The sequence below is a fragment of the Physella acuta genome, unplaced genomic scaffold (assembly GCF_028476545.2).
Source record: "Physella acuta isolate Inbredline_101_S28 unplaced genomic scaffold, ASM2847654v3 ptg000680l, whole genome shotgun sequence".
Classification (NCBI taxonomy): domain Eukaryota; kingdom Metazoa; phylum Mollusca; class Gastropoda; family Physidae; genus Physella; species Physella acuta.
Genome location: NW_026732199.1, coordinates 72,817 through 87,252, shown reverse-complemented (window position 1 = coordinate 87,252; position 14,436 = coordinate 72,817). Strand labels below are relative to the sequence as shown.

The window sequence follows — 14,436 nt, the reverse complement described above, 5'->3', positions numbered from 1 at the left end:
TTTTGTCAGCTTGATGTAGACCATCATGTGGGCAGATGGACCCTAGACCATGATGTGGTCATATGGACCCTAGACCATGATAGAGTGATGTGGTCAGATGGGCCTCAGACCATGATTGAGTGATGTGGTCAGATGGGCCTCAGACCATGATTGAGTGATGTGGTCAGATGGACCTCAGACCATGATTGAGTGATGTGGTCAGATGGGCCTCAGACCATGATGTGGTCAGATGGACCTCAGACCATGATGTGGTCAGATGGGCCTCAGACCATGATGTGGTCAGATGGGCCTCAGACCATGATTGAGTGATGTGGTCAGATGGGCCTCAGACCATGATTGAGTGATGTGGTCAGATGGGCCTCAGACCATGATTGAGTGATGTGGTCAGATGGGCCTCAGACCATGATGTGGTCAGATGGACCTCAGACCATGATAGAGTGATGTGGTCAGATGGACCTCAGACCATGATAGAGTGATGTGGTCAGATGGACCTCAGACCATGATAGAGTGATGTGGTCAGATGGACCTCAGACCATGATTGAGTGATGTGGTCAGATGGGCCTCAGACCATGATGTGGTCAGATGGACCTCAGACCATGATAGAGTGATGTGGTCAGATGGACCTCAGACCATGATTGAGTGATGTGGTCAGATGGGCCTCAGACCATGATGTGGTCAGATGGGCCTCAGACCATGATTGAGTGATGTGGTCAGATGGGCCTCAGACCATGATGTGGTCAGATGGACCTCAGACCATGCTGTGGTCAGATGGGCCTCAGACCATGATAGAGTGATGTGGTCAGATGGGCCTCAGACCATGATGTGGTCAGATGGACCTCAGACCATGCTGTGGTCAGATGGGCCTCAGACCATGATAGAGTGATGTGGTCAGATGGGCCTCAGACCATGATAGAGTGATGTGGTCAGATGGGCCTCAGACCATGATAGAGTGATGTGGTCAGATGGACCTCAGACCATGATTGAGTGATGTGGTCAGATGGGCCTCAGACCATGATAGAGTGATGTGGTCAGATGGGCCTCAGACCATGATTGAGTGATGTGGTCAGATGGGCCTCAGACCATGATGTGGTCAGATGGACCTCAGACCATGATTGAGTGATGTGGTCAGATGGACCTCAGACCATGATTGAGTGATGTGGTCAGATGGACCCTAGACCATGATGTGGTCAGATGGACCTCAGACCATGATTGAGTGATGTGGTCAGATGGACCTCAGACCATGATTGAGTGATGTGGTCAGATGGACCCTAGACCATGATTGAGTGATGTGGTCAGATGGACCTCAGACCATGATAGAGTGATGTGGTCAGATGGGCCCTAGATGTAATTATTTAGCAAATCTGGCACCATTTGGGGGACTGGTCAGTGCCTGGTTCTTCCACTCATTGCTTCCATGTATTAGTGTAGCAACTTATCATTAATCAGATAAACATTTTGCTTTTTTAAAAAAAAATAACTTATTACCTAACGGTATTTCCAAATTGTAATCATTATGCTAACACTATTCTAATAGATAGTTCATCTCTTAATAATTGTGCTTGTTTAAATATTGTTTTTTTATATCTTAGCATACGAAGAATCCTAATTTAAACCCAAAATAAATGCTTTGTTTTTTTTTCTTTTGTCTAGTTTATTCTTTCAAATGTAAAAAAGATTGTATGTTAGCATGAGCCCAAATAGTGAACTGAAGTCAACTTATAGAAGTACAATTATTTCTTTCTTTATGTGGTGACAGCATGGCCAACAAATCCAATTGCCACAAGTGGACTCCATTTACTACTCTCAAAAATTGGGAGCCAAAGTGTCAAAGGTATTTTTGACAGGGCCATTTTGTCACCGGCGGTTTTGATGGAACAATCTTGTATTAGACTTCTCTCTACATGCCTGACGTATGGTAGAGATTTAGCTAGGTATGCTACAGACTTAACTGTGTGTTTCAATAACTTTGATATTGGAAGCTGTTTATTTCGTTGCAAGAACAAATTGAATATGAGAAGTAAATACACAACAAAACTTTAAATAATGATGTGAACATTATACGTGTTAGGCCCTACATTGTGTGTGTGTACCTAATGTTTTGTGTGTGTGCCTAATGGTTCATGTGTGTACCTAATGGTTGGTGTGGGTGCCTAATGTTTCGTGTGTGTGCCTAATGGTTGGTGTGTGTACCTAATGGTTGGTTTGTGTGCCGAATGGTTCATGTGTGTACCTAATGGTTGGTGTGTGTGCCTAATGGTTGGTGTGTGTACCTAATGGTTGGTTTGTGTGCCGAATGGTTCATGTGTGTACCTAATGGTTGGTGTGTGTGCCTAATGGTTGGTGTGTGTACCTAATAGTTTTAAGTTCTAGCAAGTGTTGAGAGATGTGTTGCTGAACGAATGTGTTGATAATGTACAGCTCTTTCAACCAACACATTAATCACTGCAAATTAACATCACACTCAAGGCCGCTATCCAAGTGGATAGGTTCTTTCTAATTCAACTTTTGAAGAACAAATGAATTACACAAATCACAACAATAAGCATTTAATCATTGCCCATTAATAAAATATACACAAGACAAGTGGAATAATTTCAGGCATCAGCTGTTAACTGGGAGCTGGCTTAAGTTGTTAAACAAATTTCAATTTCACAATTGGTTCATATTTATTAGAAAGTTGACAAATTAGCTACGCATGAAATAATTAAAAATATATTACTCAAACTAATTTAAATAATAAATTACAAATCATACTTAATAAATGCATTATAATGAGGTAGTGATACAGTTAAATGCCATTTTTATTCAGAGTAAATGAATAATGGGATTTCGTTACTAACACAAAATAATGATTGCTTATTGAAGTGCTAGTTAAACTGATCTCAGCCAAAATTGACTTCACTTTATATTATTACAGGATATAAACCAAGCTAGACTTTTAAAAGTTGTACACCAGATTTGGCCTCATTTTATGACAACAACAAGAATTTGGGCAGACCTGTTCAATTTAGTTGCTCAAAGGATGAACAGTAATTTCAAACCTAACAATTTAAGATCGCAATTGAAAAAAAAAGGAATTGTAAAATTTTGCAGCAATTATTCCACTTATACCTCTTCTGCTTCTGTGCTAGTAAACTGTTTTTTAAGATATAATATAAATGACTAGTTGTCCCCTCCATTCAAAATTAGAAATTAGACAATTATGCTTTACATATTTAGAGGTAGGTCTATAATTTAGTTTGTTAACATAGCTTATAATGTTAAAGACATCCGGTTATTTTTGTCAAGTAATGCTGGTAGGTTTTGATTTTTTGTTTTGGTCAGTTTTCAATCCCAAGTGTTGTTTCATAAAATGTTAACTTAAAACAAAGTGTAAGATGTTAAAGTTGTGTAAAACAAAATCAGGTTTTAAAATCATGCAAGCACTAGTAGTATGTACTGTGATGAATGAATTATGTCCATTTAAAAGACAATTTTAAAAAATTACATTCTAAAATTCTGTCTTTAACTGGAAAGTAAAAATTTAATTTAAAAGGTTACACTAACTACCCTAACAAAATAGTTAATAAAATTGTTCAGAGATTAGTGATGTGATAATGTGAACACTTCAGCTATGCTCCTCTCAAAGTATTGCTAGAAAGGAGAAACTGATGTTTACACAAATACAATTTCAGAGTTTCTTGATTCATAACTTCAGTATACATGAAAAAAAAAAGTCATAGTTTTTTTACTTGGCTAAAATAATTTTTTTTTTAAAGTGAGCTAATTTAAAAAAAAAAAAATTAAATCAAAATGTGCCCAGTGTTTTTAAGTGGGCTTATTTTATATTATAAATTATAGGAAATTTAGTGGCCTACTGTTTTACTGTTTACATATTTAATTGCTTGAATATGAAAATGTCCATTCATCTCAAATTGTGTTGAGCTCTTAAAATTATGCAGATAGACGATATCCACCAAAAGTGTTCTTTCTTTAAACTGAGATATGCCAGATAAAAATTTCCTGAGTTATTTAAAAATGCTAATAAAGAACACACAACTGTGTACATATGAGTATGTTTGGCCTGATTACTAGCAGCTCTGCCTAATAATTTAATGGCGAATTTTTGCTGTGGGCTTAAGTGCAGTCTTCAACCATGGTTTGAATAGAACAAAAGCATTGAAATCAGTAACATATGCTCTCAACATCTATGTGCACTATATCCACATTTTGCTTTAAATAAACAAACTTTTGATCAAGTTTTAAGACACAAGCAAAACAAAGTTCTTGGAAAACCAAATATTAACAATGACACAATATACAATGAAATATAAACACTAAACATAGTAAAAGTTATGAATGGAATTTTCAGCACATGGTGCTTGAATAAATTATCTTACAAACATCAAAACAAAAAAAAATGCTTCATAAAACACGAGGATCACAGCCGTCACCAAAAATATTTCTTGACTTTAAATCATAAATATTTGTATGAGAGAAAGTCTATGTTCTAGTTTATTTATTGTATGATAATTCCATAGCTACATGTATTGACACTAGTATTATTTATTGTCAGATAATTCCTTGCGCTGCAGGTGTATACCCAAGCAGTATGACATGTATGCTTCCTTTGTAAAATATGAGAAATTTGAAGATTACAAATTTTCTGAGATGAGCTTGGAGATAAACTTCACAAACAATACAATTTAATTTAAAGTAAAAAAAGATGATATATCATTTATAAAATCTAACTTATAGTAGAAATTGTAACAATAATTTTTCTTAGTTGAATTTTCAAATATGTTATTGAGATAATTTTGCAGTATGAAACAATATAAATAAACATCACTAAAACAGACATTAAAATTGTAAATTTATACTGGCTGACACATTTGAGGTAGATGTTATTGTAAAACAGCTGATAAAATATGGGTGTTGAATTCATAGAACTTATATAAATTACAGGTTAACATGAGAGAACCTTGACCTTCAAATAAAATATCTTCACCTGACTTGTAAATGTAAGGCTACATGTTGGATTAAACCATGTCAATAAATCTGCATGATAGGGAATGTTTTAATAATTAATTAAATTTGAAATGCAATTAAAGTTTAAACCGTGTTTCTTTAATGCAGTGCAGAAGACATTCAAACAAAGCAAATTGATTAGTTTAAAAACTTAGTTTAAGACTTAACTTGATATTCCAAAATATAAGCTATTTAAAGCTAATTTTATACAGTAAATAAACACACTGAAGTTAACATCGCCCAATGATAAAATTTGGATTACAGTGCACACAATTTTAATTCTAAATCTATATACTAGGCCTATATAATTATATTGAATATTTTTAAATAATTAAAAATAACCCCACCAGACTTTTAATAATATAAATAATATCATATATGACATAATAAATTGTTAAACTAAATAAATAAGACTTAGATCTAGTATAGATATCCTCTTGATTCTAATATTGGACAGGTTTTAGAATTTAGAATAGATTAATTAATAATAATTAATTAATAATTAATCATTCCTACTTATTAGCTAATAAAATTCAACAAATTAATTTAATATCACAGGACAATTAGAAAATGGCGAACAATTTCCATCATGTAGCACAAGACCAGCTGGACATTGGCATCCATGTGAGCACTTGTCTGGACAGGGAGCCTGTGCCGTAGGGTCAACACAGGTTCTTACACACGTCTCATTGCAGTTTATCTTCACCGAGTTCGGTGGGCAGGACTGAACTGCTGGCAAACAAAACAACACCAACAATGTTTTAGTTATTTCCCTTGCTTGTACTTGTGACTAGATTTGTAAAACATGAAATTTTAGGAAAACAACCACAAATTATAAAGAATAGAATAATTATTAAACATATCTTGAACTATAACCTACTATATTTATTAATTTAAACCGATAATTTCTCTTAACCCTCCTCTTGAATTAATGTTTTCAAAATTAAACAAATCAGGGCGAGTAAGAAAATCCTACATAAAACCACAGATAATACAATCTTTAATCATATAGATCTACATGTTTAGTACATGATTTGATTTAGATGTAATGCAAGTTTTAAAATGCCTAGTATGAACCAACCTGCTTTTGCTAATGGGTGCTCACAATCCTTGACCTTGTCCCATTTGATGCTGATGCCTGACCTGGTACACTGACTAATGTAGGCCAGGATGGCCTCACAAGCACAGTAACGACCCGCTGGGCAGTCACACATGTCTGTGATACAGGAGCTGGTACAGATAGTTTACAGTTACAGATAGCTCAAGCCAATCAAAGTATTTTACTCTTACAGATAGTTTACAGTTACAGATAGCTAAAGACACTCACAATATTTTACTGTTACAGATAGCTGAGGCCAATCAAAATATAGCTAACGTCAATCAGAATATCCATAAATGACATCACGCTTTTTTTGCAAGATTTCTACACCCTCCCCTCCCCATCATCGCAAAAAGCCAGAACCCACTCACATTCACACTTCAGCCTACATTCTCCCACAAAATTGCAGGTTTGGTTTTTTACAAACAGAAATTTCTCTCTAAAATATTTTCTGAAATATGTCAACATTGGACACATGAATACATTTTTATTGGTTTACAAAAACGTCTTTTAAAACACGAAATAACTCACTCAATTAACTGACGTCCTCATTAATGAAGTTCGTGTTTCATTATTTTGATTTAATTTTTTTTCTTAGAGACCAACTAATCAGCTGATTAAATAAAAATACAATCTCCCAACAAACAGCCAAAAGATATCACCAATGTTGGGTAATATATGAACAGATTTAAGCGCCAGATCCAAAACATATTCTATGTGCTAAAAGATGGAAACAGACACTACAATTTAATAGCAAAAACCTACACGGTCTTCTGTACATTTTCAGGATTCCTGCGACTAAAATTAGACACCTGTTTTATTTATTTAAAACAATCTTTAGACAAACACAGCGTAACAAACCTGACGTAGATATCCACGCTTATCTGAAGGCGACACTTGGAGAAAGCCTTAGAGAAGAAGATACTACAGATTCTCTGGGCTCTTTGCTTGGCTTTGGAATCCTTGTCACACAGCGGCTTGCTCTCCACGAAGTGGGGCCGCACCTTGCAGGCTTTCTTGCTGCCTGTCCTCCACGTCTGGCCAAAGTCGTGACCATTGGTGTACACGGCCCCGTCTCGACCAATCAGATCGTCTGATTTCATTCCGTTGTAGTTCCCACACAGGCCGCAGAGCTTGTGCTTGTACTTGGTCGGCACCGTGACCTCCAGGAAACTGTCCCCGTCCCACGTGACCACCAGCCCCAGGCTTGACCGGAGCTTGACCAGCGGCCCCTCTCGGACGATGGAGAAGTTGCCGGGCTGGGTGTAGGGCAGTCTGGCGCGGTGCTTGTTCACCTTGACCACAGCGTTCTGCAGCATAGACACGCGCTGCTCGTGGACAAACACCACCAGCATTTGAGTCCAGGCAAAGCCGGAAGAGAACCGGACGCCGTTCCTGACCTTGATGAGAAAATCGTTGCCGGAGCAGTCTTGTGTGAGTACGTACTTGCAGGTGCCCTGGAAGCTGTACATCAGTCCGTCAAATGTGCGGTAGTGGGGGTCACCGAACACAGAGCACACGGCGTCGTCTGGGGAGTAGGAAGTGCTAACTCAATACACCTGGGGCAGCACTCTGACTTAAATACACCTGGGGCAGCACTCTGACTTACGTTCATACACCTGGGGCAGCACTCTGACTTCAATACATCTGGGGCAGCACTCTGACTACAATACACCTGGGGCAGCATTCTGACTTACGTTCAATACACCTGGGGCAGCACTCTGACTTCAATACATCTGGGGCAGCACTCTGACTACAATACACCTGGGGCAGCATTCTGACTTACGTTCAATACTCCTGGGGCAGAACTCTGACTTACGTTCAATACACCTGGGGCAGCACTCTGACTTACGTTCAATACACCTGGGGCAGCACTCTGACACGTTCAATACACCTGGGGCAGCACTCTGACACGTTCAATACACCTGGGGCAGCACTCTGACTTCAATACACCTGGGGCAGCACTCTGACTTCAATACACTTGGGACAGCACTCTGACTTACGTTCAATACATCTGGGGCAGCACTCTGACTTACGTTCAAAATACACCTGGGGCAGCACTCTGACTTCAATACACCTGGGGCAGCACTCTGACACGTTCAATACACCTGGGACAGCACTCTGACACGTTCAATACACCTGGGGCAGCACTCTGACTTACGTTCAATACACCTGGGGCAGCACTCTGACTTACGTTCAATACACCTGGGACAGCACTCTGACACGTTCAATACACCTGGGCAGCACTCTGACTTACGTTCAATACACCTGGGACAGCACTCTGACTTACGTTCAATACACCTGGGACAGCACTCTGACACGTTCAATACACCTGGGACAGCACTCTGACTTCAATACACATGGGGCAGCACTCTGACACGTTCAATACACCTGGGGCAGCACTCTGACTTACGTTCAATACACCAGGGGCAGCACTCTGACTTACGTTCAATACACCTGGGGCAGCACTCTGACTTACGTTCAATACACCTGGGGCAGCACTCTGACTTACGTTCAATACACCTGGGGCAGCACTCTGACTTACGTTCAATACACCTGGGGCAGCACTCTGACTTACGTTCAATACTCCTGGGCAGCACTCTGACTTACGTTCAATACACCAGGGGCAGCACTCTGACTTAAATACACCTGGGGCAGCACTCTGACTTACGTTCAATACACCTGGGGCAGCACTCTGACTTACGTTCAATACTCCTGGGCAGCACTCTGACTTACGTTCAATACACCAGGGGCAGCACTCTGACTTAAATACACCTGGGACAGCACTCTGACACGTTCAATACACCTGGGCAGCACTCTGACTTACGTTCAATACACCTGGGACAGCACTCTGACTTACGTTCAATACACCTGGGACAGCACTCTGACACGTTCAATACACCTGGGACAGCACTCTGACTTCAATACACATGGGGCAGCACTCTGACACGTTCAATACACCTGGGGCAGCACTCTGACTTACGTTCAATACACCAGGGGCAGCACTCTGACTTACGTTCAATACACCTGGGGCAGCACTCTGACTTACGTTCAATACACCTGGGGCAGCACTCTGACTTACGTTCAATACACCTGGGGCAGCACTCTGACTTACGTTCAATACACCTGGGGCAGCACTCTGACTTACGTTCAATACTCCTGGGCAGCACTCTGACTTACGTTCAATACACCAGGGGCAGCACTCTGACTTAAATACACCTGGGGCAGCACTCTGACTTACGTTCAATACACCTGGGGCAGCACTCTGACTTACGTTCAATACACCTGGGCAGCACTCTGACTTACGTTCAATACATCTGGGCAGCACTCTGACTTACGTTCAATACACCAGGGGCAGCACTCTGACTTAAATACACCTGGGGCAGCACTCTGACTTACGTTCAATACACCTGGGGCAGCACTCTGACTTAAATACACCTGGGGCAGCACTCTGACTTACGTTCAATACACCTGGGGCAGCACTCTGACTTACGTTCAATACACCTGGGGCAGCACTCTGACTTCAATACACATGGGGCAGCATTCTGACTTACGTTCAATACACCTGGGACAGCACTCTGACTTCAATACACCTGGGGCAGCATTCTGACTTACGTTCAATAACCTGGGCAGCACTCTGACTTACGTTCAATACACCTGGGCAGCACTCTGACTTACGTTCAATACACCAGGGGCAGCACTCTGACTTAAATACACCTGGGGCAGCACTCTGACTTACGTTCAATACACCTGGGCAGCACTCTGACTTACGTTCAATAACCTGGGCAGCACTCTGACTTACGTTCAATACTCCTGGGCAGCACTCTGACTTACGTTCAATACACCAGGGGCAGCACTCTGACTTAAATACACCTGGGGCAGCACTCTGACTTACGTTCAATACACCTGGGGCAGCACTCTGACTTACGTTCAATACACCTGGGCAGCACTCTGACTTACGTTCAATACACCTGGGCAGCACTCTGACTTACGTTCAATACACCAGGGGCAGCACTCTGACTTAAATACACCTGGGGCAGCACTCTGACTTACGTTCAATACACCTGGGGCAGCACTCTGACTTAAATACACCTGGGGCAGCACTCTGACTTACGTTCAATACACCTGGGCAGCACTCTGACTTAAATACACCTGGGGCAGCACTCTGACTTACGTTCAATACACCTGGGGCAGCACTCTGACTTACGTTCAATACACCTGGGGCAGCACTCGTCCTCTGCCAGCAAGAGCTTGTAGCCCTGGGGACACCATAGCGAGTTGCTGCACCTTTCCCTCTGGCAGTACGTGGTGCCGTTATCACAGGAGCACTGCATGCAGACGTTCGGCTTCCACTCCTCCTTGTGCTGGAAGATAGTGTGGGGCTCACTCAATAAAGGCTGAGTACTTTTAACTAAGCGAATGTTATTGGCACAAAAGACTATGTAACAGTTTTAACTGTCTGATGTTCTAGCACTGTCTCTACTTATGAGCTTGTGAAACCTCTCAGTTTTATTATAAAAAGTTTACAGGTATTCACTCATTAACGCCCCTACCTCCGCTTTGACTCTTGATCAATGCTTCCCTATTCTGTACTTTCAAATCATAGTCATTCAGTTACTCCCTTGTACATAACGCCCCGGAAATTGCCGTTAAATACCTTGTACATAACGCCCTGGAAATTGCCGTTAAATACCTTGTACATAACGCCATGGAAATTGCCGTTAATTATCTTGTACATAACGCCCTGGAAATTGCCGTTAAATGCCTTGTACATAACGCCCCGGAAATTGCCGTTAAATACCTTGTACATAACGCCATGGAAATTGCCGTTAATTATCTTGTACATAACGCCCTGGAAATTGCCGTTAAATGCCTTGTACATAACGCCCTGGAAATTGCCGTTAAATACCTTGTACATAACGCCCTGGAAATTGCCGTTAAATACCTTGTACATAACGCCCTGGAAATTGCAGTCTTTCTTCTCACGGCATCTCTGGCAGCACTTAGAGCCTGGCTGGGGGATCCTGTCCTGCTCGCCACAGTCCAGGGGTGGACACGTGACCACCTGACACACGGAGGTTCTGGTCTGGTGACGTCAACAAGGTGAAGGTTACACGATAGATCAAAACATGACCTCAATGTCAGGACAACATCAACACATCATAAGTGGGAGTGGGACAACATCAACTCATCACAAGTGGGACAATATCAACACATCATAAATGGGACAACATCAACACATCATAAATGGGACAACATCAACACATCATAAGTGGGACAACATATGTGGGACAACATCAACACATCATATGTAGAACAACATCAACACATCATAAGTGGGACAACATATGTGGGACAACATCAACACATCATATGTAGAACAACATCAACACACCATAAGTGGGACAACATCAACACATCATATGTAGAACAACATCAACTCATAATAAGTGGGACAACATCAACACACCATAAGTGGGACAACATAAGTGGGACAACATCAAGATATCATAAGTGGGACAACATCATGATCCATACTGAGGACGTTAACAAGCTGCACCAAGCTCGCCCCTACCTTACACCGACATCTAGAACATTCTGTTGGCGCGAAGGTTTCGTTTTTCTTGTAGACGCGTGTGACGAAGAAACAACCTTTCTTGACATCATACAGGGACCGTGTACCTAACAAATCAATTTAGGCATCAAAGTCACACATCTTATAACAACGTTACACACGGACAAAGAATAACACAACGTCACAAAAAAGCGTCGAGCTATGTGCTATAGTCTCAACCGGAACACCACTAACAAAATTGTTCAGCTCAACGAACATGGGAACCGGCAAATGTACTGGGCTTATAGGAAGACAATTATCTTGGAGTCAAGGAACACATATACAAGGAACATGTACACACGGAATATGTAAAAAAAAAAAACAACAAATTGAACATGAAGGCAACGAACCTTTACACTTGGGGCAACATTCAGCCTTAGGCTGGTAGACAAACTCTGGTTTACAGTTGAGGACGGGACAAGCCTGGCGCTGGCACTCGATAGTTCCTTGCTGGGGGAAGTCAGAGAAACGTCAGGTAAGTCTGGTCTGTCAGGTGTACATACAGGTAAGTCTGGCCTGTCAGGTGTACATACAGGTAAGTCTGGTCTGTCAGGTGTACATACAGGTAAGTCTGGTGTGTCAGGTGTACATACAGGTAAGTCTGGTCTGTCAGGTGTACATACAGGTAAGTCTCGTCTGTCAGTTCTAGACGAGAAATTCACGTCTAGAACAGAGACTCACGTCTAGACATACGTCTACACCAGAGACACGTGTAGACCACGGACACGTCTAGACCAGAGACTCACGTCTAGACCAGAGACTCACGTCTAGACCAGAGACTCACGTCTAGACCAGACACTCACGTCTAGACCAGAGACTCACGTCTAGACCAGAGACTCACGTCTAGACCAAACTCGTGTCTAGACCAGAGACTCACGTCTAGACCAGAGACTCACGTCTAGACCAGACACTCACGTCTAGACCAGAGACTCACGTCTAGACCAGAGACTCACGTCTAGACCAAACTCGTGTCTAGACCAGAGACTCACGTCTAGACCAGAGACTCACGTCTAGACCAGAGACTCACGTCTAGACCAGACACTCACGTCTAGACCAGACACTCACGTCTAGACCAGAGACTCACGTCTAGACCAGAGACTCACGTCTAGACCAAACTCGTGTCTAGACCAGACACTCACGTCTAGACCAGAGACTCACGTCTAGACCAGAGACTCACGTCTAGACCAGACACTCACGTCTAGACCAGACACTCACGTCTAGACCAGAGACTCACGTCTAGACCAGAGACTCACGTCTAGACCAAACTCGTGTCTAGACCAGACACTCACGTCTAGACCAGACACTCACGTCTAGACCAGAGACTCACGTCTAGACCAGAGACTCACGTCTAGACCAGACACTCACGTCTAGACCAAACTCGTGTCTAGACCAGAGACTCACGTCTAGACCAGACACTCACGTCTAGACCAGACACTCACGTCTAGACCAGAGACACGTCTAGACCAGACACTCACGTCTAGACCAGAGACTCACGTCTAGACCAGAGACTCACGTCTAGACCAGAGACTCACGTCTAGACAAGACACTCACGTCTAGACCAGACACTCACGTCTAGACCAGAGACTCACGTCTAGACCAGAGATTCACGTCTAGACCAGACACTTACGTCTAGACCAGCGTCTAGACCAAACTCATATCTAGAGTACACACTTACGTCTAGAGCAGAGACCTACGAGTTGTGTAGATTCTTGTCAAATGACCGAGGTTTACAGTAGGGAACAAACTTATAAAAACTCACCTTGCACGTGCATCTTGTGCACGGGTCTGAAGTGAGTCGAAAGGTTTCTGTCTCGTTATACATCTGTCCACGAAAATAACAGCCTGAAAAAAAAAATTAGTGGACAAATGGGTTACAAACAGTGTTTAGATAGCCAGGTGGGTAGGATAGAATGGTTAGATATAATGGTGTAGATAAGTGTAGCTGACAGGGAAGTAAACAAAAGAATCTGATCAAAAGGTGACTCACCTTGACATACTGGACAGCACTGGCCAGGTACAGACACGGCATTGTAACACGGAGTGAAGCACTGGACTTTAGAGATGGTGACAACACCAGCCTATGACATAAACATTAGAGAAGGTGACAACACCAGCCTATAACATAAACATTAGAGAAGGTGACAACACCAGCCTATAACATAAACATTAGAGATGGTGACAACACCAGCCTATAACATAAACATTGGAATTTAGAGATGGTGACAACACCAGTCTATAACATAAACATTGGACTTTAGAGATGGTGACAACACCAGCCTATAACATAAACATTAGAGATGGTGACAACACCAGCCTATAACATAAACATTGGACTTTAGAGATGGTGACAACACCAGCCTATAACATAAACATTGGACTTTAGAGATGGTGACAACACCAGCCTAAAACATAAACAAATAACTTTAGAGATGGTGACAACACCAGTCTATAACATAAACATTGGACTTTAGAGATGGTGACAACACCAGTCTATAACATAAACATTAGAGATGGTGACAACACCAGCCTATAACATAAACTTTAGAGATGGTGACAACACCAGTCTATAACATAAACATTGGACTTTAGAGATGGTGACAACACCAGCCTATAACATAAACATTGGACTTTAGAGATGGTGACAACACCAGCCTATAACATAAACATTGGACTTTAGAGATGGTGACAACAACAGCCTAAAACATAAACAAATAAC

The 14,436-nt window shown here is 41.6% G+C and overlaps 1 protein-coding gene across 1 annotated transcript; it reads right to left on the bottom strand.

Annotated features, from left to right (window-relative positions):
• Positions 1-5,449: 5,449 nt before the first annotated feature.
• On the bottom strand, positions 5,450-13,542 carry LOC131949255 (BMP-binding endothelial regulator protein). Its single transcript, XM_059311066.1, has 8 exons — positions 13,480-13,542; positions 12,071-12,170; positions 11,682-11,788; positions 11,052-11,192; positions 10,281-10,470; positions 6,968-7,634; positions 6,089-6,237; positions 5,450-5,739 (listed from the first exon to the last, which is right to left on the bottom strand). The coding sequence occupies exons 1-8, from the start codon at positions 13,540-13,542 to the stop codon at positions 5,549-5,551; spliced, it is 1,608 nt and encodes a 535-aa protein (XP_059167049.1). The 3' UTR covers positions 5,450-5,548.
• Between the last annotated feature and the right edge of the window lie 894 nt (positions 13,543-14,436).